This window comes from Mauremys mutica, chromosome 20 (assembly GCF_020497125.1).
Source record: "Mauremys mutica isolate MM-2020 ecotype Southern chromosome 20, ASM2049712v1, whole genome shotgun sequence".
NCBI lineage: Eukaryota > Metazoa > Chordata > Testudines > Geoemydidae > Mauremys > Mauremys mutica.
The window spans coordinates 14,765,167-14,788,944 of NC_059091.1; the positions used below are offsets into that span (position 1 = coordinate 14,765,167).

A 23,778-nucleotide genomic window follows, 5' to 3' on the forward strand; every position below is an offset into this window, starting at 1 on the left:
AAATGCCAAGTGCCTTTCTTCTTGCACATGTGCAGTCCAGCCTACTTTGCTCTGAACCAAAAAGTCAATCCACTTGTACTGCACATGCCCAAAGTGCAATGTTGTGGGCTCAGAAGTTGGCCAAATGAAAACCAGTTTTTCACTTGAACCCTCAAGAGATTCTTCTCCTCAGAGGACTGTTTCCCTAACAAATTACAATTTTCAATCCCCAGCCGTTTTGGCATAAGAACTGTTCAAACAAAGTCTTAAGAAGATTTTTTCTTTTGACTTGTTCCCACAAATGGCTGAAGCTGAACTATTTTGGCTCAGACTTTCAGAAGAAAACATTTTACCCTTTCATAGAAATCTACAATTCTTCAGCCTGACTGGGCAAGGTCTTGGATAGTATGAGAAAACAGGGTCAGAATGGAAATGCATAGGGTCCCTTCATATAGGTGTCACTAATGCTTGAACTTGAATAACTGCACTTATAAAACAAGAGTCTTATGGATGTTTGATGGAAAATGGCATTCGGATAACGTGTTCTGAAGAAACTACTTTGGGTTAAATATATTTATATAATTCTCCCCTGAAATGTGCCAGTGGTTCACAATAGCATTATCCATATTTATTTTAATTTTGCATAGTCATCACAGTTGTCATTGTCAGCAAATTTGGTGGTTTATTTTTTAAACTCCTGTTTAACTGTTTGGTCTTCTGGAACTCACTGTGGGAAGAAGAGCTGTTAGGGTTTTTTATCCTGTCTTGTCCTTTGTCAAATTGCCCATGATACCCATTGCTGTGAGGTCGCTAATTACGAAGGGTATTTGTCCCACACCTGATTTGACAGCAGAGGCAGCTTTTATATTGTCTTGGTCAACAATGTAGCTCATTTATCAAGGCTCTGAAAAATTAGTCAAAATGATGAGGAACTGGTTTTTAAAAAAATACAACCTGGTGTTCATTTTAATTGTTGCATTTGGAGAAAATGAAACTTGTTTTATGTACCGTGAAGTATGGGAAGCTTTGATATTGTGTTATTGAAATACTGAGGATAATTATCAGTATTTTTCTCCTGTAAGAGTTGGCTACCGAACTTGGTGACATCTTGTTTTGAACTTATTTTTAGGAACTTGTTCATTTACACACATTCCAAGTACTCTATAGGGTTTATATTATTAAATCTGGATTTAAGATTTGTCAAAATACCCAAATTGACTTTTTCTTTAAAGAAATTGTGCTTCTGTCCACTCTGTTTCAGATCTACTATGTGCTTTACTTAGGGTAATCTTTATTTTAGATGTGTCTGTTTTCCATAGCTCTAAGTAAGAAATCCCATAGATTCTGTTTTGCTGAATGGCTATTTTAGCCCAGGACAGTTCTGAGAGCAATCGTCTGAGAGTGGCAGCAACCAAATATTTCCAACTGTGAAGGATGTAAGATTATATGAGCAGTGTTTGGGCCACTGAGGCAACTTCATCTGACCACCTTCTAAAACTGCTGCTGCAGGGCTACCTCCAGAGGCCCTGATACTGCTTCTGTATGTGACTGTGGTGTGGGGCTTGGATCGAACTACGCGGATGCAGTGTTGGGTGGCAGTGGTTAGATGGAGTATTTCTTGGGAGTAGGATTATGTGAAACAGAAGATTTAAACACTGAAAGTCATTAACTGAATCCTCTGGAGGTCTTTAAACCTCTCTTCCCCGCTTTAAATGACATCATTTTATTTTATTCCAGTAAAAATTGTTTCTAAAAACAATTTTTTGGAGCAGAACAACTGAATCAGTCAGTTATTGTTTTAGTGTTGGAGCCAGTCCAGTAGAGCTCACAAAACTGTATAGTGCTCTCACATTAGATGTGTGCCATGTTTCTGCTGGAGGTGTTCTCCTATAGATGATGAGTGTACTCCTTGTTGAGGGAGCAGAATGGTCTGAGTGCATTCTAACCACAACATAACCCTGTTAATGGGAGTGTACTATGAGACACAAGGATAGGCTATTTGAAATTGGGGCATTCTGATGTCACACAATATCATCTTGTCTTAAGACCATTGTAAGAACATGCATCAAAATGAAGCCAGGCTCAGGCTTCGTAGGGTTCATATTAACCAGGAACAGTCATGTATTCTCGTTTAGTTTCCCAAATAGTTGTTATGGCTACTATCAAATTTTTCAAGACCCTTTTATTTTTAATCTGGCAAATTGACCTGGCCCCCTCACCACTTACCCCAGGGAGGTTATGGGATAGAGATGGTTTCCTTTCATAGCTCCACTAAGACAAGTTTGTTTATGTGGCTTTGTATGGTGAAGAGCTTTGCTTCTGCAATCTTTGTTGGTAAAGTCAAAGTCTTGGGGCTTGTCTACATGTGGAGTTATTGAGGAACAGCTATTCCTGAATACCTCCATGTGTGGACATTTTTTTCCTCATAAGGTGGCCTTGTGTCTGTTTAAGCTTAACTCAGTAGGCTAAACAGTGGGTTAAACTAAATGTGGATAAGGCACTCTTACTGTGAAATGAAGGTGTCCACACATGGAGCTGTCATGGGTTGCACAGGCTCCGTGCTCTGGAACCACTCTGAATGAAATTCAGACAGGACCCACTTGTAGTGTCTCCCCGCTCAGGGCACACTCTCACTAGGGCAAGCCTCCTTGGCTTCAGCTCCTCCTGGGGTCTGACCTTGGAGTGTTCAGCACCCCTCTTCATGCCCTGAGCTCCCCGCAAGGAGTCCACCTGGGGAAGCTGTACTTGCTCACCAAAAGGGCCATGAACCCCCCCCCAACTTGACTCTCAGCCAGCAGTGTAAAATAGAATGGTTTGTTAATCATCTAGAACACAATGTAGAACAGAACTCGTTAGCACAGAAAGCAGGAAGTTACAGCAAAGTCCATCTTGGAGGGATCCAGAACCCTGCACTTTCCCCCCTGAGTCCCAACCCAGGAGTAGCTTTTGTCCAGCAATCTCTCGCTATCTGCTCATGGTTTCAATAAGAATGTTTGCTGAGCTATCCATGGAACCCCGTTGCCTTTATTACTATATAAAGTGCCTTGGATTCCTGTGGCTTGGAAGGAAATCAAGACTTCAGTTTTCCCAGTGAATACTTACAGTAAATGAGCGTGTGAGGGGAAATTACCTTTTGGGCAGAGACTGGTCATAATTCTCCAGGAAGCTAATGCTCTGAATTTCAAAGACACTGTATATTCTGTCCTTAACAGCTTCCCGAAAACTTAGCAATAAATGCTCCAGTTTATCACATATTTCCCTTTTGTTTTGTTTTTTTATTGTGGAAGCTTTAATCTCAGTAATCATATTGCTTTGTGTTTAACAGTGTATTGCTCTGACTTGGAATAACGGGCTATAACTGTAATGAGCAGCAGAAGGTATCTGCTGGCCTGTGGGGACAATGCTGTTCATGAACCATGTAGCCCTTTTAGTTGTGTGTTAATTTTACAGAGCAGGGGAGAAGGAATGCCTTGTTAGAACTCCTCCAGTGTGAAATGCACGGGCTTGGGTTGAAAGTCATTTTTATTTAATATTGCTGCTTCACTCTTAAAGCCCAATTACTTGGGCATTGGTCACTTGCAGTTGGGAGCAGCTGTTGACCAGCCAGTACGCCTGTGCAATTACTATGATCTACAGATGTTAAGACCAGAAGGGACCAGTCTAATAATCTGCCTAATGTGCATAGCCCTGGCCAGAGAGCCACACAAGAAGTGGACTATATGGGAAATGCCTTCCATCACCCCATCTCAAACAAGGCTTCTCTTGTGGCCCAGCATGTGCACCAAAGATCAGAAATTGCCAAGTGGAGAGGGAGAAAGTCCTTTTGTGTTATGATAGAGATTGTATATGAGTGTTTCAGGTACAGTAACTCCTCACTTAATGTTGTAGTTATGTTCTTGAAAAATGCGACTTTAAGCGAAACAATGTTAAGCAAATCCAATTTCCCCATAAGAATTAATGTAAATAAGGGGGTTAGGTTCCAGGGAAATTTTTTTCACCAGACAAAAGATTTTATACACACACACACACACAGAGTATAAGTTTTAAACAATTTAATACTGGTACACAGTGGTGATGATGATTGTGAAGCTTGGTTGAGGTGGAGGAGTCAGAGGGTGGGATATTTCCCTTACTGCTAAATGATGAACTAGCAATTGGCTGAGTCCTCAAGGATTAACTCTCTCTTTACACAAGGCAGCAGGAATGGTGGGAGATATGCACATTTCCCTTAAGTACACTGCCTTGTTAATAAGATCAGCTTTCTGAGACAGCTGCTGCAAGCTCCCTCTGTCCTGAATCCTGGTCTGTCCCCCCTGCTCTATGGAAGATGGGGTAAGCGGGGTGCAGGAACAGGGGGGAGGGGGACACCCTGACAGACCCCCTCTTCCTTCCCTCCCCTCCCCCTCCCACACAGCAAGCAGGAGTCTTACACAACTTTAAATGAGCATGTTCTCTAATTGATCAGCAATGTAACAACAAAACAACTTAAGCCGTTAACCAGGCTGACTTTAAGTGAGGCGTTACTGTACTGTCAGTAACAGTGGTCACTTAGTTTGGTAGTTTTCAAAACAAAACAGCCCTCCGAAGTGAAAGCTTCTTCTCCCTCATATAAGCCCTCCCTATCCTCACTTCCCATTACGGAACAGGAAGTTCTATGACTTTTGTAGGAGAGAAGGATGAGCGTTCAGTCTCCAGGCCTATTCAGCCATGGACCTGTGGCCAGAACATTAGAATGGGAGTCAATTGGCATGACATGTGATGACACCTATTCCCCGAGAACTCAGACCAGGAGCAGCTCTCACTACTGGCTTGGCCCCTGTTCAAATCTAGGTTTGGTTCCCTAGAAATGGAATTCTGTATATCCCATTACCAGCTCCCAGAGCCTCCCAGTTGCCCTGATGTTCAGTCTGGATTTCATTTTCATTGGGACTATTCTAGGGATCCTGCAGTGATTAGTTGCCATTGATGTGGTTTTTTTCAGCTACTGTACATATTGAAAAGGAAGGAGCGCCATCCCTTTTCAAATGAACTTTTCTGTTGTGCTTACCTGGCAGTGGCTTTTAGTGCTATTGCTCATGCCCAGTATGTGTCAGTTATGCCAAGTCTAAATTAATCTTCTCCAGTTTTGATCACAAATACACTTCTTAAAAATAAAGCCAACTGGATGCAGTAGCATTGAAGCCAGTGCCAGGAAAGTGCTCCAAAAAGTAAACTGTACTGGGGAAGGCTTACTTCGCCTCAGCACTGATACCCTGTGGATTAGTAATTTAGCAGCTTCTCTCTGATGTTTGAGTCTGTGCAGGTCTTTGGACCTCTTGTCCCTTGACATTTGTTTTTTCTTTACCTTAAACTTGTGAGGACACTTCTCAGAGCAGGTGTTTCTTTTGTTCAGCCACATAGGACAAGACAAGTGTGATTGGACCTCTGCTGGTTTCTTAAGTTCTGCTTGCCTTGCTTGTGTATTTTTGTTGGTTTTCTTTTGTTTTGTTTTGATGGTTGAGTAAAGTTTTACTAGTGACCTCGAGTTTGAATTGCACCTAGCTCAGGGGAGTCGTTAACTTGGTTTGTACTTTCATGCGCTACCACCATACAAGTAACTAGGAGCAAGCAATGTTCCTTCTAATTTTTTCCATCCGTGTGTGGAATAAATTGTGTTATATGCACCGAGGGATGTGCGCCACCAGTAGAAACAAAAAACCTAGCTATGATTATATATTTTTAAAAAGTTAAATAGGGATAATTACTCCAGCCAGGACAGATTAGGCATTTTAGAACTCACTGCTCAAAGAATTAAATTTAAGTGTAAGAGAAATAACAATTATTAAATGCAGAGACCAGTCAAAACATTAAAATAACACTCTCTGAAAGAATAAAATTAAAGAGAATATATGTGCATTGCAGAAATTACCAAGAAGTAACAACTACAGTAATGCAAGTATGTGTTGGGAGGTGAGTGTGACAGAGACTGTGCGTGTGTTTGACAGTATGTGTGACCCTGTGTGTGTGTGAGACACTGAGACTGTGTGACTGTGACAGTGTGATACAGCGACTATATGTGACACACAGTGTGTGAGACAGACTGTATGTGAGAGTCACAATGAGTGTGTGTGTGTGTGTGTGTGTGAGAGAGAGAGAGAGAGAGAGACTGTGTGTGCTGGCTGCTGGGAAAGTTTCTGAGACACCCTGCACTGTCTCTTTAAGAGACTCACTGAAAGCTCTCCTGCTCTGTCCTGATCCCTGTTGTCTCCACTTCCCCACTTGCAGAGATGGGGCCTGCGGGGGAAGACAGTATGAGTGTGAGACAGACAGACTGTGTGCGCTGGCTGCTGGGGCAATCTCAGAAACAGTGCACTGTCTCTTTAAAAAAGCCACTCAGCCACTCACCCTTCCCCGCAGCAGCTCTGAGCCAGGCTGTGTCCCCTGCCTCTCCCCTGCTCTGCCGAGATGGGATGCAGGGGCAAGAGGGGATGGGGACACCCTGACATCAACACCTAGGAGCAGCTGCAGGATGGAGCAACCTGGGAGGGAGCACCTGAACACATGCTGCCCTCCTAATCAGCTGGGTAGCAATTAAATCTCTCCTGTGCAGGGCGCCCAGGTTACAGGGAACACAGAAGCAGTACTGTCATGGTTAAAAGCAGGCTGTGATTTTGTGCCTAGACTGGCAAACTACTTTTACAGCTTTTCAAGGCAATCAGCTCATCTGATTCTAAGTATGAAAATGTGAACAGCAAGTGGTGGAAGCCATTCCTGACTTATTTGATACTGCAGTAAAATTCTAATTCTCCTCAATGAGAATCATTTCCCTGCAGTGTAGTTCTTGGATTCTAGACAGCTGTTCTCTAAGTTGGATTCCAACCCTGTTTATATTCAAAGCATTAGGATGAATTTAAACTTGAATAAATCATAATAAGGTAGCTAGTTTTGTGTCTGTCGCATCTCTCGTAGTCTTCTAGGTTCTGAATGCAGTGAATGCATTCTTAATTCACTAGGAATCCAGTTATAATTCATTTGTGGAAAACTGTTTTCACTGTGAGCCCTTTACAGTGCTGCATCATTCAGGATTGTTAGTGATCTGACCATCAGTTGTAAAATAGTTCATGAGCTTTATAATAAATATAAAGTCCAAAATATAGTAATTTTATGCTGATTTAACATAGCAATTGCTAAAGACAGCTAGGCTTCTGCACTTGTGAAACTCTATTCCCAGGGATGGTGCCTATATGCTGTTTTTGTTTTTGAGCTTCCCAATTCTGAGAGTTTGGAAACAGTCAGCATGAATAGAGGGAATTCCAGGCTAACACAAACCTTTTAGATCTTCCATTCAGCATAATGCTAAGGACTGTGCTTTTGCTGACTTGAACCTGTTTGCAAAGTTTGTGTAGCAGAACACCATGACCTGTCAGTATCTAAAGGCAGAGGCCTTTCACTTTCAGGAGTAGCAGATGATTTTGGGGAAAGGACCGAGGTGTACTTTGTTCCTTTCAGACCACGTGGGCTGATTGCTAGGAGTCAGAGCCCTAAACCCAATTTAGAATAATTAAAATTCTAACACTGTTGTTGTCTAAAACTAATCATTGTGTGGATGCTCTTGGGACCATCTCTAGAGAAAGGGAGGCTGACCCATATCTTCTTTTGCATGTCTGCGTACGTCTACACTACGGGATTATTCCGTTTTTACATAAACCGGTTTAGCAAACCAGATTGTATAAAATCGAGTGCGTGCGGCCACACTAAACACATTAAATCGGTGGTGTGCGTCCATGGTCCGAGGCTAGCGTCGATTTCTGGAGTGTTGCACTGTGGGTAGCTATTCCGTAGCTATCCCATAGTTCCCACAGACTCCCCCGCCCCTTGGAATTTCCGGGTTGAGATCCCAGTGCCTGATGGGGCAAAAATCATTGTCGTGGGTGGTTCTGGGTAAATGTCGTCAGTCACTCCTTCCTCTGGGAAAGCAACGGCAGACAAGCATTTCGTGGCTTTTTTCCCTGGATTGCCCTGGCAGATGCCATAGCATGGCAATCATGGAGCCTGTTTTGCCTTTTGTGACTGTCACCGTATGTGTACTAGATGCCGCTGACAGAGGCGATTCAGCAGCGCTACACAACAGCATGCTTTTGCTTTTGCATGACAGCAGAGATGGTTACCAGCCATACTGTACCATCTACCATACCATAAATTGGTAATAAGATGATCGTGGTTACCAGTCCTTTTGCACTGCACCATTTGCTGCTGTCATAAGTGCCCCTGACTGAGATCAGCCAGGGGCGCAAAAGCCAAAATTGGGAATGACTCCGAGTCAATCCCTCCTTTTTGGTATCTAAAAATAGAATCAGTCCTGCCTAGAATATGGGCAAGTGTACTAGAGAACTGCTGTATCATAGAACCAGAGAGCACAGCTGCTCTGTGTCAGATCCTGCAGAAATTGAGCTGTATGCTATTCACAGGGGATGCTCCTGCAACAACCCCACCTGTTGATTCCGTTCTTCCCCCAGCCTTCCTGGGCTACCGTAGCATGTCCCCCCACTTGTGTGATGAAGTAATAAAGAATGCAGGAATAAGACACAGTGACTTGTTAGTGAGAAATGAGTGGAAGGCAGCCTCCAGCTGCTATGATAGTCCAGACAGGACATTAAGCAGTGTGGAGAAGAGGAGCCCAGCATCCCACTGCTAGTCTAGGGGCAATTGAATCTTTTCTTTACACATGAAGGGTGGGGGCTGATGGAGCTCAGCACCCTGTTGCTATGATGAAGACAGTTACCAGCCATACTGCACCATCTACCAGGAAAAATTAGGAGCAGGCGCCCTTGATCGACCTCACTGATGCTAGTCGCCATGGTTACCAGTCCTTTTGCACTTCCCTATGTGCCAATAGGCTGATGATGACGATGGATATCAGTCATATTGCACCATCAGCCAACCATGGCAGGGGGGGAGCAAGGATGTTGGTGTTGAGTGCTGCAGCATCCCGTCTATCTGCAGCATTCAGTAAAGATAGGGTGACGTAAAAGAGTCAACAGAGGATTGTTTTCCCTTTCACTTCTGGGGGTGGGTGGGGGGGTGCGTAAATTGCCGAGCTATGCCCTGACCTACCGCGGACACTGTGTTTGACCCATGAAGCATTTGGAGCTCAGCCGAGAATGCAAATGCTTTTCGGAGACTGCAGGAACTGTGGGATAGCTTGAGTCCTCCAGTCCATGAGCGTCCATTTGATTCTTTGGCTTTCCGTTATGCTTGTCACGCAGCAGTGCGCTGAGTCCCTGCTATGGCGTCTGTCTGGAGATTTTTTTTAAATGATTTTGAATTTCGTCTTCTGTAACGGAGCGCTGATAGAACAGATTTGCCTGCCCTTACAGCAATCACATCCGCATGGTCCATTCTGGAGCTCTTTCTTTATTTTGATTTTTAACTGCATCGCCACACGTGCTGATCGGAGCTCCACGCTGGGCAAACAGGAAATATTCAAAAGTTTGCGGGGCTTTTCCTGTCTACCTGGCCACTGCATCCGAGTTCAGATTGCTGTCCAGAGCGGTCAGTGGTGCACTGTGGGATACCACCCGGAGGTCAATACCGTCGATCTGCGGCCACACTAACCCTAATCCGATATGGTAATTCCGATACTAGCGCTATTCCTCTCGTTAGGGAGGAGTACAGAAATCGATTTAAAGAGCCCTTTATATCGATATAAAGGGCCTCTCAGTGTGGACGGGTGTGGCGTTAAATCGGTTTTACGCTCCTGAAACCGGTTTAAACGCTTAGTGTAGACCAGACCTCTGTCACACTTGTCACCAATTTTTTTGCCCCGTCATGTCATTCTAGGCTAGGGCTCACAGGTTTAACTGATGATAAATGTTGCTAAGTAATTTTTCATGCAGAAAGTGCTGTGTCAGGCCTTGTATAAGGAGGGAACCAGGTGATTCCCTGTGTGCTGAATCAGTTCCTGTCATGGGAAAACCACACCATCAACTTCTCCTAAGAACAGCAGCTTCACTGCTGTAACACAAGCACCATGAATCAGCACTTTAACCAAGTAAAATGTGCTTAGTCATTGTGTGAAAGTGCATCCTCAGCTGCAACAACCATGGGGAAATGTTTACATTCTGCAAACTGTGAACATGGAGCTTCCCATTTTCTGTGTTTTAAATGTGGTTTGAACTTTTAGCTACTCACTAGAGAGAGCAAGCTTAGTTAATATGGTGTTCAAGGTTAGTAGCTTAACCTTCTAAGTGCTAGGCTCTTCTAACAAGCCTCGCACCATGTTATTAAAAGCTTGCTCACACTGTTGTGCTCTTCTCTTGTGCTCTGTGGACACATACAGTGCCCTTCTGCTGAACCCACCCAGCTCAATTCTGATCTCTGGTATGTGTACACAGAATGCTGTGTTATGTAAAATCAGCTATTCAAAAGCATTGGCAGTAGCTGACATCACAAGATTTGCGGCATTAAGCTTTGGAGTTGCTTTAAGGAGTAGTGCTTCAGTGCTATCGGTCCAGCCAGATTAACAGGAGAGAAACAAGAGGCAAGCCCTGCCTTTCTGTTTATACACTGAGAAAGGATGTAATCCCTGCCCCATTCCCCTCAGCATGAAATCGGGCTGAGGGCTCTGTGACAGTGAGAATATTCTGTAATTTTTTTTAGGAATCCTATGTTTGTTTCAATTTCCCCATTATTTTGAATGCCCACCCAGTGGGAGAAAAAGGACTCCGTTTGCTCTCAGGGCAGGCTGAGACATAGGGTGTGTCCGTGTGTGTGTCCGTGTGTGTGTCCGTATGTGTCCGTGTCCTAGTCCTGAATGCGCCATTAAAAAGGACTGGCCTAGGCTGACACTATATCAGTGGAAAATCTGAGAAGACAATGGAAAATTCAGTCACCAGGAAATTGGCACCTAGCAGCCAAAGACCCAGAGGGAGATGGATGGAAAGTTTGTTGCAAAAGTTGGAAGGTTTGTATTGAAAGAGGCAGGAGACTGCAGGAAGAGAAAGGACGGTCTCATGGTCAAGGCAGTAGAATGCCACCCAGGAGAATTTCATTCTATCCCTACCTCTGCCACAGAGGTCCTATGTGATCTTGGGCAAGTCGCTTAAACCATACTTCACAGTTGACTGCAAATTTTGTGTGCCTCATTTGCTGTGTGCCCTATTTGAGACACCTTGGGCCAAATATGCAGAAGTGCGGAGTCTTTATGACTGCAAGTGATACTCCTGGGGGAATTCTGTGCCACAGGCATATTTAATAGCTTCTGCTGAAAAGTTACTGCACTTCCACCTTTTGCCAACTGGAGAGCGCTGTGGCACTAGAACAGAGCAGCTGCTCCTGGCAAGCCCCAGCCAGGATAAGGAAGAGAAAGAGCCTGCCTTCTTCACAGCACCTGTTGGGGCAGGTCAGGAGACGGGGGTTATGGGGAGACAGACAGCATGGGGCTGCTGAGGGGTTCACAGATGGGGGCTCATAATCACTAGTGAGGGAGGACAGACTGGGGCAAGGGCTGAATGGGAGTGGAGGCGCAGGGCCATGGGGGAGGGAGGTACAGGGCTACAAGGGGAAGGGGTATGATAAGTGGGGGCACAGACACATGGGGACGGGAGGTGCAGGGACACATGGAGATGAGTGGGGAGGGCTGGCTGAGGGGGTGCAGGGACACGGGCAGAGGGATATGGAGTGCAAAGCTACAGGGGAAAAGGGGAATGGCAGAGTGGGGGCACACAAACACATGGGGTCGGGGGTAGATGTGCCTGACCGAATGGGAGAGGCTAGGGGTCTGCATGGGGGGAGCTCCCTAACAATCCCTCCATGCCCCGCAAAAAACCCTGTTTCATACTTTTCCCACCCATACCTAACAACCCCTCAAGTTCATACCCAGGCTTCTTCCCAGCAATTATTTCCCTCTCCCTCAGCTTCTCCGTTACCCCTGACTCTCCCAAGCCTTTGAACAGCTTCTGAGGGGTGCAGGAAATACGGTTTTGTACAGTAGTTTAAATGAATTATTACTCCAGAGTTCTGTATTAATGTGCCTAGTAAGGAATCTATTAGTCAAAAAACGTTTCCTGACTCTCTCTTGTTGTCTATATTGTTAGACATGGTTGCTGACAGGTATTTTGAAACAAATTACCAAAATAATTGAAACTGGTGTGATTATATTGTGTTGTTTTGACAAATAAAATATGCAGAATTGTGCAGAAATTTTAAATTTTTGGCACAGAATTCCACTGGAACTGTGCTTTGAACAACTGAAGTGGTATAAAATGCTAAATACTCTGAAAAATCAGCCCTTAGGGTTTTGGCACCCAAAATTAGTGGTCATGTGACAACTTTGGCTTTAATCTCTGTGCTTCAATTCCCCAGATGTAAAAAGGGTTGTTAACACCATCTAATCTCTTGAGTGTAGTGACAATAATTATTAATATTTAATGCACTGAACTGCTTATTAAGTATCCGTACTGTGGTAAGAGAACCATAAAAATGCCCAGGAGGAAATTAATCTAAGTATTCAGGGCAGGGTTTGAACCAGTGTGTGTTGAATAAGGCCTGGGGTCATGCATTGAATGTGGAGGATAAAAAATTACTGAATAACTACCTATTCTTGAATGAGGCTGGGTCCTGTGGAAAAAAGAGTGTGAGATCCTGTAATTGACCTCTGTTTGATAATGCATACACACAAGGGGGCTGAATTAGGGTTGCATGGCCAACCTTAATTCTAGCATTTCCTAAATTTTGAGCGCTTGACTTCGAAGCCTTAATGTTCTTTTAATGTAGTTTTTGGATGTAATTAGCTGTATATTTGTTTATAGACACCTTTCTGTGTTGCTGTGTGATCCATTATACTGATTCCCCTTGCTGTCTAATTGAGCAGGTGTTCTGGCGCTCTGGGCCCTAATCACGCATGTGATGTATGTGCAGGATTACTGGAGGACCTGGTTAAAAGGGCTGAGGTTCTTCCTCTTCATCGGGATCCTCTTCTCTGCTCTCTCCGTGGTGGGATTTTGCACATTCCTTGTTCTGGCCATCACCAAGCACCAGTGTAAGTATATTGTACTAAGAGTGATCATGGGGAGGTCATCAGGAAGGCTGGAATTAATGGGATTGTAGAGGGGAGAACAGGCACAAATTAGTGACTTGCCCAAGATATTGAAATTACTTTTAAGCACCTGTCTATTCAGCCTTTGTAAACCAGTTTGGATTGGAATTTTGCCACATAAGCCTACGAGTCCCTAAACTTTTTGCATCAGAGTCTGAGGGATTCGTCTATACTCCCTGCCAGATCAGCGGGTAGTGTTCAATGCATCGGGGATCAGTTTATCGCGTCTCATCTAGACGTGATAAATCGATCCCCAAATCGACACCCTTACTCCACCTCGGCAGGAGGAGTAAGCAGAGTCAACGGGGGAGCCACGGTGGTCAACTCGCTGCCGTGAGGACGGCCAGGTAAGTCAAACTAAGATACTTCGACTTCAGCTACACGAATAGCATAGCTGAAGTTGCATATCTTAGTTCGAACCCCCCCGCTAGTGTAGCCCAGGCCTGTGCCTGTCAAATCTCCAGCACACCTTGTAAAATTACGGTGCTATGAAATATTTAACAATAAGCCAAAGAGGAAGGGTCAGTATTGTAGGACTAACTTTGTCACCCCCAGGTATTCATTAACACCATATTGGCTGGATGGAACTCACTTTTAAAAAAAGTTCACATTTGTGATATTTATGGATAGACAGCCACCCAAACAATCCCATGTGCCAAGGATTGGCAGGGTTCATTGGGAACAGAACCCCTTAACTTCCCTTCATTTAGATCTAAATGGAGTTCTTCTGCAGAGATTTGAGGATCTCCTTTCATTGTGACAGTTTCTAACATTTCAGTAGAATGTTAATTGTGTTCAATTAGTCAGTTCCCACCACAGCAAGATGTGGGCTTGGGGCAGGGGAGCAGTGAGGGTTACTGTGACTGACAGTGTGGCTTTGGGGCTCCTAGGTGTTACTGCTCTAGAAACAACACTACTTAATTTGCATGCTTTAGTCTGGACTGTACAGCACTTTCCTGTGGCAGAGATGAAGAGACCATTTGCCTACAATATAAGACAGCTGAGGAGCTAAGTGTGTGTGAAAGCCTTGTGCTGAACCACCTCTGAGAGGCATGGAGCACTGCATTCCTAGGCAATGGCACTTACCATCTCTAGTGCCCCATTTTCTGTTAGCTGTTTTCTGATGAATAACCAAAAATGCTTCTTTCCTTTACATCTCCATGAGCTCTGCACAATATGGGCAGTTGATACATGAGCATATACCAGTAGTGTAAGATCCTTCAAACCATGCAGGTTTTTCAGACTCAATCATGATCATCCCATTTTGCTTTAAGTGACTTGGAATAAGCTTCTAAGCAAGAGTGTTGTAAGGCTCTGTGAGTGAGGCTGGGTCTCCTCTGAAAAACTGGGAGTGTAGAGAAGTAACAGCATTCCTCTCGTTCCTCCAGTTAGCATGCCTCTCTCATGCTGTCCTGCTCTGCAAATGCTTACGACACTTATGCTATCAGCTGTTCCACTTCATGCAGTCCTGTGCTCTCTTCAGTGTCCCTTCCTGCTGCTGGCAGGGAAACATCCTTCTTGCTGTGTGTGTGGGATTCATCTCTTCTCCTAAGAACCCCCAAATTAGCCAAGTTCCTAGAAAACCGTGGTCTTTGCAAATGGACAGTTGGGTGGAAGCATGATCCGTCGTATAACCACAGCTCTACTCTTGGGACCCACTTAGCCATAGTATTGAGCTGGCGGTTGGGTTGGTAGCTGTATGATTGGTGTTTTCCTGCAATTGCTGCTTACACACTTGGAGGATCCCTAATGGGAGGAAGGGAATGGCTTCACAGAGTGAAGAAGGGTCACTGTCACCCTTGGTCAGAATAGCATCATGCATGGAGTGCTGCTTCCTTGGAGATGGCACGAGTATCCTTTTCATTTGCTTGGAACTGGATTCAGGTTGAGCCTCCAGGTCCCACTGCTCTTAAAACTACAGAACCTTAAGCAGAACTGGTACAGTTCAGTGGCACCAGTGCGCACAGCACAGCTCGCAAACCTCTGTTACCCCTGGAGACCGGAGCACAAGTCTCCTGTTGAACAGGAGCTTGGAGAGAGGTTCTTCCTGGGACAATCTTTCACGGTGCTTGGGTTGGTGTTGGTCCTGCCTTGAGCAGGGGGTTGGACTAGATGACCTCCTGAGGTCTCTTCCAACCCTAATCTTCTGATTCTGTGTGGAAATCTAAAGGGGGATTTTAAATATAACTGGCTCCTTTTCTTTCCTAGCCGTGACTGACCCCAGCAGCTACTACCTGTCGTGTGTCTGGAGTTTCATCTCCCTGAAATGGGCCTTCCTGCTCAGCTTATACTCACACCGGTACAGGAATGAGTTTGCAGACATCAGCATCCTCAGTGACTTCTGAAGCTTGGACTTAATTCTGTCGGAAGCTGCTAATGTTTGATTGGGCTTTTGGAGCCCTGCACTGGAAGGAGGCTGCGAAGAGGCAGAGAGTAGGAGCCAGCCCAGCTCCTCATGACTTGTCTGTCTGCAGTAGGGGTTTTCCCTAATTGCTTTTATTCAACCACTTAATTTGGCTAATTATGTCAATCTAGTGTTTTTGTTACCCTCTGGGGAGTCCATGTGTCTGGCAATGAGTCAAGAAGTTCCATGCACTCACATGCAACAGGCCTCAATTTGCTATCTGCATTGCTCTGCTGTTATCGTAGACCAGTGACTTTCAAACAGGAAAGTTGCAGATTAGCCTGTGGATGCAGCACCTGGTTAAGAATTCAGCATCTTTCTCTTAGCCAATGACTCACCAGCCTGCTTGTGGGGGTGCCTGGGGTTGCTTAGCAGAGGACCATGCCCTGGAAGGGAGGTCTTTATTCTCACAGGGTGGTTTGAGCAGGGGGGGTGCCTGTGGTTTCCTAGCACTGAGGAGGACAAACCCATTGATACCTCCATGCCAGCCCCCCAAACCTTCAGCATTTCATTGTGCTTCTTCATGTAAACAGTAGGGCTAAGAATAAGGCATGGTGCCGGCTCCACCCTGCTGTTTAGAGCACATGCATCCCCTTGTGCAGGCCAGAAACAAGAAGTCAGCAATGCAGTGTCAGTTGTCTCAAACAGAGGTCACTGATGGGGGAATCCAGTGCTGGAGAGAATCAGTGCTAGCTGAGCATTGCACTCTGTTACATTGTGCTGCCTGTTAATCCAGGATCATTCTCAAAGGAAACCATTTTATTACAGCACTTAAGAGTGAGAGATGTAGCAAGTGACATCTGACATGTGGGTAGTGGGTGCCCTGGGCAAGGGGCTGGGCTGTTTGAGTCTCAGAAGGGTCGTAAATGTGTGTGATTCATTGTTTTAAAGCAGTCTGTCCCTTAATGGCCGTGAAGCATTTGGAGGGCATTGTGTGTACTTCTGTTCCTGTAATGATTCTTGTTCTGTTCCACTGTAAACCTAATGCTGACCTACCACTATGGACCATTAGTGCTGAGTGGCTGCAACTTGCATAGGGGGAGAGACGCAAGAGCTCAGCGCATCTGTGTGTCCTGCAAAGGCCAGACCAGCCGTAGATTGCTGGCTGCCACTCGGTGGAGGTGGCTTTGTCCTGGTGGAGCCTGGTGTAGGGCACATAAGTCACTAGCAGTTTGCCTGGGTTGCTAAAGTTGTACAAACGTATGCTCTTGAGCATAAGATGGGCCCCCATTCACCTACGGCCGGATGAAATTGCTGATGGCAAATGGGTTGCAGGAGCACAGCAGAGGAGGCCAAGTGACAAAGCTGCCCTGGCTCTTCAAGTTTGAAAAATATATCGGAATGTACCCAGTAGGCAGCTTGAGCAGATCTCCATGGCAGTTGTCACCAGCATAATGCACTGAATCGGTGCCCTATGGTAGGTCTGAACTTCACGGGACCTGCTATGGGAGAAGTCACACTGAGTGCTCCTCCCCCTCTGCTCAGGGGAGGCCCTAGCACTGAGATTTTGCAGTGTCAGCTCCTCTCTGACACTGATCACTTGGACACTCTGAGTAGGTTTAATGCTCTTTCACCCTTGTGTTTTGTCCTTGTTAGTATTCACCCTGGGAAGCTTCACACTGCAGGCTGTTGCTTTCTTTCCTTCAGTTTCTCATGCATACACTTTCCGTTCAGGGCGGCTCTTGGGATGATTTGCTGGAAGTGTCTCATCAGCAAGAGGCAGTTGGCATTTCCTTCTTAATAAATTAAAATAGCAGTTGTGTGTGATTTTTCTTTTGTGCAGGTGGGTGGGGCAGAGGCACTAGGAACTCCAAGGCCTGGCAGATTGAGAGGTATCAGGGAATTGGGCTGGTGGGACTGGACTGCTCCAGTACATGTGCATGGTCAAGGTCCAGTTGTAAAGTCACTTCTGTATATAGACTACTGAAAGTCTCCTGAAACATAGGGGCAAAGAGATCTCCTAGGCAATCCATAGAATGTAAAGCACAGAGGAAACTGCATTGGGTGCAGTGACTAGGCGGTAAAGTAGGTGTGCTGGGGCCTTACCCGTTTGTGTTGTCAGGCTTCTGTGTCTTAAAGCAGAGTGGGTTCTTTGTGCTGACGTCTGTGCAGTTGTCCACTGGGGAGTAGCTTGCAGTGTTCAATGTAGTCTCTCTCTCTCTAGCTGCATTCTCGCACCTTTACCTGCCTAACTCAACAGAAATTTCCAGAAAGTTTTAGTGCCTCCCCATCCGCACCCCACGCTGTCCTGTGCTTGGTTTGGAAGATCAGTAGTTTGAGCACATGGCTGGGTTTGTTAATTATTTTTGTTAAAGGGATTTTCAGTCTTTGAGATTCATTAAATATAAACTTCCTTCTGTTTGTGGGGCAGAGACCCTGATGATTGATATCATCCCCAGAGCAGCTTTCAGGGAAAAGCAAGAAGTGAAGGCTCAAACTGCAGCCAACACCTCCCAGGGCAGCAAATGCTGGTGAGACAGGGCCACTAGAAATCCTCAGAGACCTGCAGGAATCTTCAGTGCTGAGCAGAAACTGCAGCTCTGAAACACCCATTATAGAGATTAATAGTTAGGCTCAGAATTACTGAAACACCCCCTAGAGGTGATGTTGGCAGAAGGCAGCGTGAGACCCCTGACGGTGAAATGGGTGTCCCTGCCCTCATGAGCAAATCTGTGACAAGGCAGGAAGGAGGCTGCCTGTGGATTTGAGTGTTTTAAACTGTGGTAGCTTTAATCCCCCACCTAACAGCTCACGTTATCCTACTCCTGGGAGGGATCCTGAACAGTAAGAGCTACTGACCTCAAACTCACAGGTTCATCTTGGCCCTAATGTTACTCTACAGGTGGAACTATGTCTCCATTCGCTTACTAAATTACCTGGTGTAGACGGACTCCCCCAAAAGGTCCACAGCAGCTCACCCTGGAGGATGTGGGAGGCTTTTTTTGAGTGACAGTAACTTTGCTTACAAACAACCCACTTACTCAACCCCAGTCTTCTGTCCACCGCGTTTGCTCTAGAATTTGTACTCATGTCACAGCTTTTTTAAAAAAATGTGTATGTAAATATATAATATATTTTTACATTGTATTCATGCTTTGTTTGCACGCTCAGTAAGAATTAGGTGATGTAGCAGGAGTGTAATTCATGGGGCGGGATTCACTTCCATGTATCCCAGTGTGTTTCTGACTTATTAACCACACTCTGTAATTTGTATGTGACACCATAGTAAGAGCAGAAATACAGTATTCTTTCTCACCAAACCAGAGCGTCCGGAGTGATTACCTGTCCTGTAGGAGCAAAGCTCTTCCCTGTTGCAACAGCATATTTGCAGAAATCATTTTTAAAAATGTTTTTAAAATGATTTTTGAACATAGTGGAAACTAGTGTGAATGGGCCTGGGACCAGAAACCAAGAACTCGTTAACCTGCACTCAGCTCCCATCACTCACCGGTCGCAGCAGCATTAACATCCAGACCTGTGTTGTGCACTGTCTTCTGTGAAAACACCAATTCTCCAGGGTGGGTTTGGGTGCACAGTCCAGGGCAGCAAGCCTCCTGGCCTCCCTCAGAACGCTTGCGCTACTGCTCTAACAGCAACCACCTCCCTAGGTTTCAGAGCCTGAGCTCCAGCCAGTGATTCTACTTCAAAGCACTGGCTACACAGCTCCTGTTAGGGCGCTGGCACAAGCCCTGCTAAGCCATATCTGCCAAGCTGGGCTGGCAGGCTTGCTCCAAAATGCTGTGTGGACATACCCCAGGGATGTGTCAGATGTTTGAGGAGGGTGTGAGACAAATTGCGTTTAGCATGGGTGAGGGTAAGCTGCCCCATGTGTGATTCACACCCTCCACCCGTGAGGCTGCATTGCCATGTCTGTTAGTTCAGGGCTGGGCCACTGCTTTTAGGTGTGCATGTTCGGCTGCTACTGTTTCCTCGGCATGTAGCCCAGTCTCTAAAGCCTCAGCAAACAGCACATCAGTTACAGCACTGTGCCCAACAGCAGTAATGCTGCATGCACCCCAGGCTTAACCTGCCCCTCCCCCAAGTGCCCACAGAGCAAAGGTGCAGCATGCCCTGACTCTCGTATACCATGGGGAGGGTATCCCAGCATCAAGGCTCCCTCACCTCAGACATGTTGCCAGCAGCCCCCTTCCATTTAAACTAGAGGAGTTGTAGAGCTTTCATCTCGTTATAACTGCAGCTTTGCATGGGGAAGGGACAATCGTGGTTAAGAAAGTAACAGGCTGGGCCAATTTGTTGCTTATGCTGGATTCCACGCTACTGTCACTGCTACCCCTCTATACAGTCTGGCAGTCAGTCTATTGTCTGCAGAATCCAAAGCACAGCAAGCCATTCAGCTCTCGTCACTGAATGTTTAAATCCACCCCACGCTCCCAGAGCCTTTGAGAGGGTGACAAATCCACTGCCACAAAGTGTCCCTCTTTGGAAGGAGACCCACAATAATGCCCCCTGGATACTCATCTGGGAGCAGTGCAGCTGCTGTTGCTTTCTTAGACAAGGCCTCATGGCAGTAGTGCATGATCTCATAGGATAGACTCTTGCACTATTGCACACACTGCATCACTAGCCCCTGGAACTCTAGGCAGCAGAAAGGCCTCACAGCAAAGAGCTCAGCAGGATTCCTAGAGGATGAGGCGCTTCTCTGGCTCATGAGACCATCCAGTTATGTTAGACAGGATGAAATGTGTAAGAGAAGCGGTGCTTCAGGCTATTAGCGGAGTGCTGTCTTCCATTGGCTTGGTGCAGTAAGATGGTCTAGTGGGAGGTTACAGCTTCCTGTGCAACACCAAATGCTGACCTCTTGGAGACAGCACTGGGCTAAATAGTCCCTGCTCTGATCCTCCCTGGCTTTCTGGGACCTGAAACTGCCCTAAGACACTTTTATCCCCTTCTAGGCCCTTTTCCCTCTCATCAGCTTGGCCAGAACCTGCTGTCAGCCTTTTTTAACCCGTGTCTGTGGCTCCTGATAGCCTGGGCAGTTCTTGTTTCTAGTTTCCCTTGAGCATCATGACCCTTGCCCTGAGAAGTGCCCGGGGGAAGCTTGTGGGCAGCTCCCCGCATCTCTATCCTCCCCAGTTCAATTCATGCACCTCTCAAGTGATCCTTGAAAGCCTGACAGACAGTCCTGGGCTTCCTATAGGGACAGCTCTGTTGATGCATCTCAATCCTGACCCACAGCTCCCTGCTATCCCAGCGCTGGGCTGCCCCAGTTCTGCTGATATCCCTCAATCTTGACCCTCAACCCCCCTGTGTTCCGCATGCACGCACAGCCCCTCAGTCCCGGCCGGTTGCATAGCCTCCTATCCTAATGCTGACAGTACTTTACAGCTTCACCAGTATTTGTGTTGAATTCCCTTTGCTTGTTTGTGAGAGCCCCTTTGGAATTTAGGTTGGGTCAGATTTTCACTTAAAATGGGAATTAACTATCTTTGTTTTAAGGAAAGAATCTTCCCTCAATTTAGAGCAAATAATCTGTGGGTAAAGAGTGAATTTTCTAGGGATTTTCAACTAAATCTATTACTTAGCACAGGGATGGGCAACGTTAAGGTAGCAGAGGGGCACAAACTCCACTAAAATCCTTTGGCACACCATACATGGGCAGGGGGGGCAGAGTGGGAATGCAGGGGTGCGTGCTCAGCATGAGGAGCCAGGTGAGTCAGTGACAGCAGGTGGAGGTCTTGGGTGTCAGTGATAAGAGGGGATTGGGGACAGTCTGGGTGTCAGAGATGGGGGAAGAGAGAGGTTGGTGCTCCATGTGGAGAGCAGAGAATACTGGGGTGTCAGGGATGAGCTAGTATTAATGGGGTATTTTAACTTCCCTGATATCTGTTGAAAGACCATTACAGCAAAGTGTAATATGTCCTGCAAGTTCTTAGCATGTTTAGGGGACAACTTTCTGAATGAGGCAGCAACTAGGGGGTCATCCATTTTGGATCTGGTGTTGACCACCAGGATGAATTAGTTGAGAACCTGAAGGTGGTCAGGAGCTTGAGAGGAAGTGACCATGATCTGATAGAATTCAAGATCCTAAGGAAAGGAGGACATGAAAACAGCAAAACAAGGACACGTCTTCAGAAAGGCAGCTTTCAACCACCCCAGAGAAATAGTAGGCAAGGTCCCATAGAAAGACCAATTAAGAAAAGGAGTCGAAGGGGGCTGGTAGTTCCTATAAGATGTAATATAGAGGCTCAGCATCAATCTATTCTGACACACACGGGCGGCTCTAGCCACCAGCAAAGCAAGCACCTGCTTGGGGCAGCCCATTTGCATGGGTGGCAGGGATCCAGCATGGCAGCTGAGAACCAACAGGGGGCTCTGGGAGCTGTAGTTCCTTGGTTAGCTTCCTGCCTATAGAGCCAGCCCTGGAGCAGGGAAAGAACTACATTTCCCAGCATTCCCTTGGCCACTACCAAGTGGAAAGGAAGGAGAGGGACCTCATGCAGCAGCCTGCTGTGAGTGGAGAGTTGGACTGTGAATGGTAAGGAGACCATATTTTAACATTAAAAAAACACCACGAGGAGGGAGGGTAGCCCCACCCTGCCACCATCCACTCCCTCCGACTGTCCCCCACAGAGACCCCAACCCATCCAACCCCCCCACTCCCTGTCCCCTGATCACCCCCTCTGGTGACCCCCTGCCCCTAACTGCCCCCCAGGATCCCACCCCCTATCTAAGTGCCGCTGCTCCTTGTCCCCTGATTGCCCCCTCCCGGGACCCCTGCCCCAACTGCCCCTTGGGACCCCACCTCCTATCTAAGCCTCCCTTCTCCTTGTCCCCAACTGCCCCCTCCTGAGACCCCCCCCCACCTGTCCCCTGACAAACCCCTGGGACTCCCATGCCTATCCAACCGCTGCCTGTCCCCTGACTGCTCCCCCCCGAACCCCTGACCCATCTAACCCCCCTTCTCCCTGTCCCTGACTGCCCCCCCAAACCTCCTCCCCATCCAACCCCCCACTCCCTGTCCCTTGACTGCCCCCCCCGGAACCCCCTTCTCCAACCCCCCAGCCCCCTTACCGTGCCACTCAGACCAGTGTGTCTGGCTCCGCGCAGCGCCAGACACGCTGCTGCATACATGCTGCCATGCTCCCCGTGGAGCCCACAGCCCACCCCCACACACACACCCAGCACCTGCCTTCCAGATTTGAACACCTCAAAATTCAGGAGTGCTCAAGCTCAGTTTGGGCAGCTGTTACTTCATTTCTCCCAAATCAAATATACTGATCCACTGTAACTCGCTGTAGAAAAAGTAGGATAAAATTGAGCAAGAAATGCTTCCCAGTGGTTATTAGGACTGGAATTGCTATATTCAACAGTCATTGTCGTTTGTTTGTTTTGTTTTGTTTAAAAAGAAGATAGTGATATTGCATTGGCAAATTCCCCGTAGAAAGAAAGAGTGGAACAAAAGAATAATAAAGGCACTCTCAACTTTTCCCTATTTATGTAGGACAGTCTTATAATATGCATCCAGATATCCTCCAATCACACAAGCTGAAAATTGTTCCACTTTACTGCAGCTCTGTAACCATATGGGAACCAGTCCTGTCTGTGTTTTGTGCACATCCAAAATTCCTGCTGAATGACCCGCCCTGAGAGTCAGTTACCAGTGACCCAGGGCTGTGGCGGAAGGAGGGTGCAGGTGTGTGTGTGTGGGGAGAGCCCAGGGCTGGGGCGGCAGGAGGTGTGTGGGTGGGGCACTGGTGGGGGCGGGAAGGGGGGAACCCAGGGCTGGGGTGGCAGGGGGGTGGGGGGAGAGCACTGGTCAGGGGGAAAGGGAGAAGCCCAGCGCTGGGGTGGCAGGGGGTGTGGGGGGGGGGAGAGCCCAGGGCTGGGGCAGCAGGGGGTGCGGGGGGGAGCCCAGGGCTGGGACGTGGAGCAGCCAAAAAAATTTTTGCTTGGGGCGGTAAAAAACCTAGAGCCGGCCCTTCTGACACAGAGGAAAGAGAAGAAGAGCCACAGGAGGCCAGTGTGGCTGCACAAGGATCTTTTTAGCAATCTAAAAACCAAAAGGAAATGGAAAGAGGGGCGTCTCACCAAGTGAAGTATCCATGGGAATAGCACAAGGTGTAGGGACAAAATCAGGAAAGCCAAGGCAAAGAATGAGTTACAGCTGGCAAGGAACGGTAGAGACAACAAGATGGGGTTCTACAAATGCGTCAGGCAAAAAAGAAAGATAATGGTTGTTGTGGTCTGTTGCGCACTGGAGAAGGTGAGCTGGTAACAGAAGATGATAGGAAGGCACAGCTGCTCAATGCCTATTTTGCTTCAGTTTTCTCACAAAAAATAGCATGTGACCTGATCACTA

The 23,778-nt window shown here is 46.7% G+C and overlaps 1 protein-coding gene across 2 annotated transcripts in view; it reads left to right on the forward strand.

Annotated features, from left to right (window-relative positions):
* SLC48A1 (solute carrier family 48 member 1) overlaps positions 1 to 18,718 on the forward strand; it is a 28,817-nt gene extending 10,099 nt beyond the window's left edge. Inside the window, exons 2-3 of one of the 2 annotated variants that reach the window (XM_044995041.1) lie at positions 12,877 to 12,997; positions 15,263 to 18,718. In XM_044995041.1, coding sequence (XP_044850976.1) covers positions 12,877 to 12,997; positions 15,263 to 15,399 — 258 coding nt within the window. In that variant the 3' untranslated portion in view covers positions 15,400 to 18,718. Of the gene's footprint in view, positions 1 to 12,829; positions 12,998 to 15,262 lie in introns of both variants that reach the window. The other variant, XM_044995040.1, reaches the window with a different exon arrangement.
* Positions 18,719 to 23,778: the final 5,060 nt, after the last annotated feature.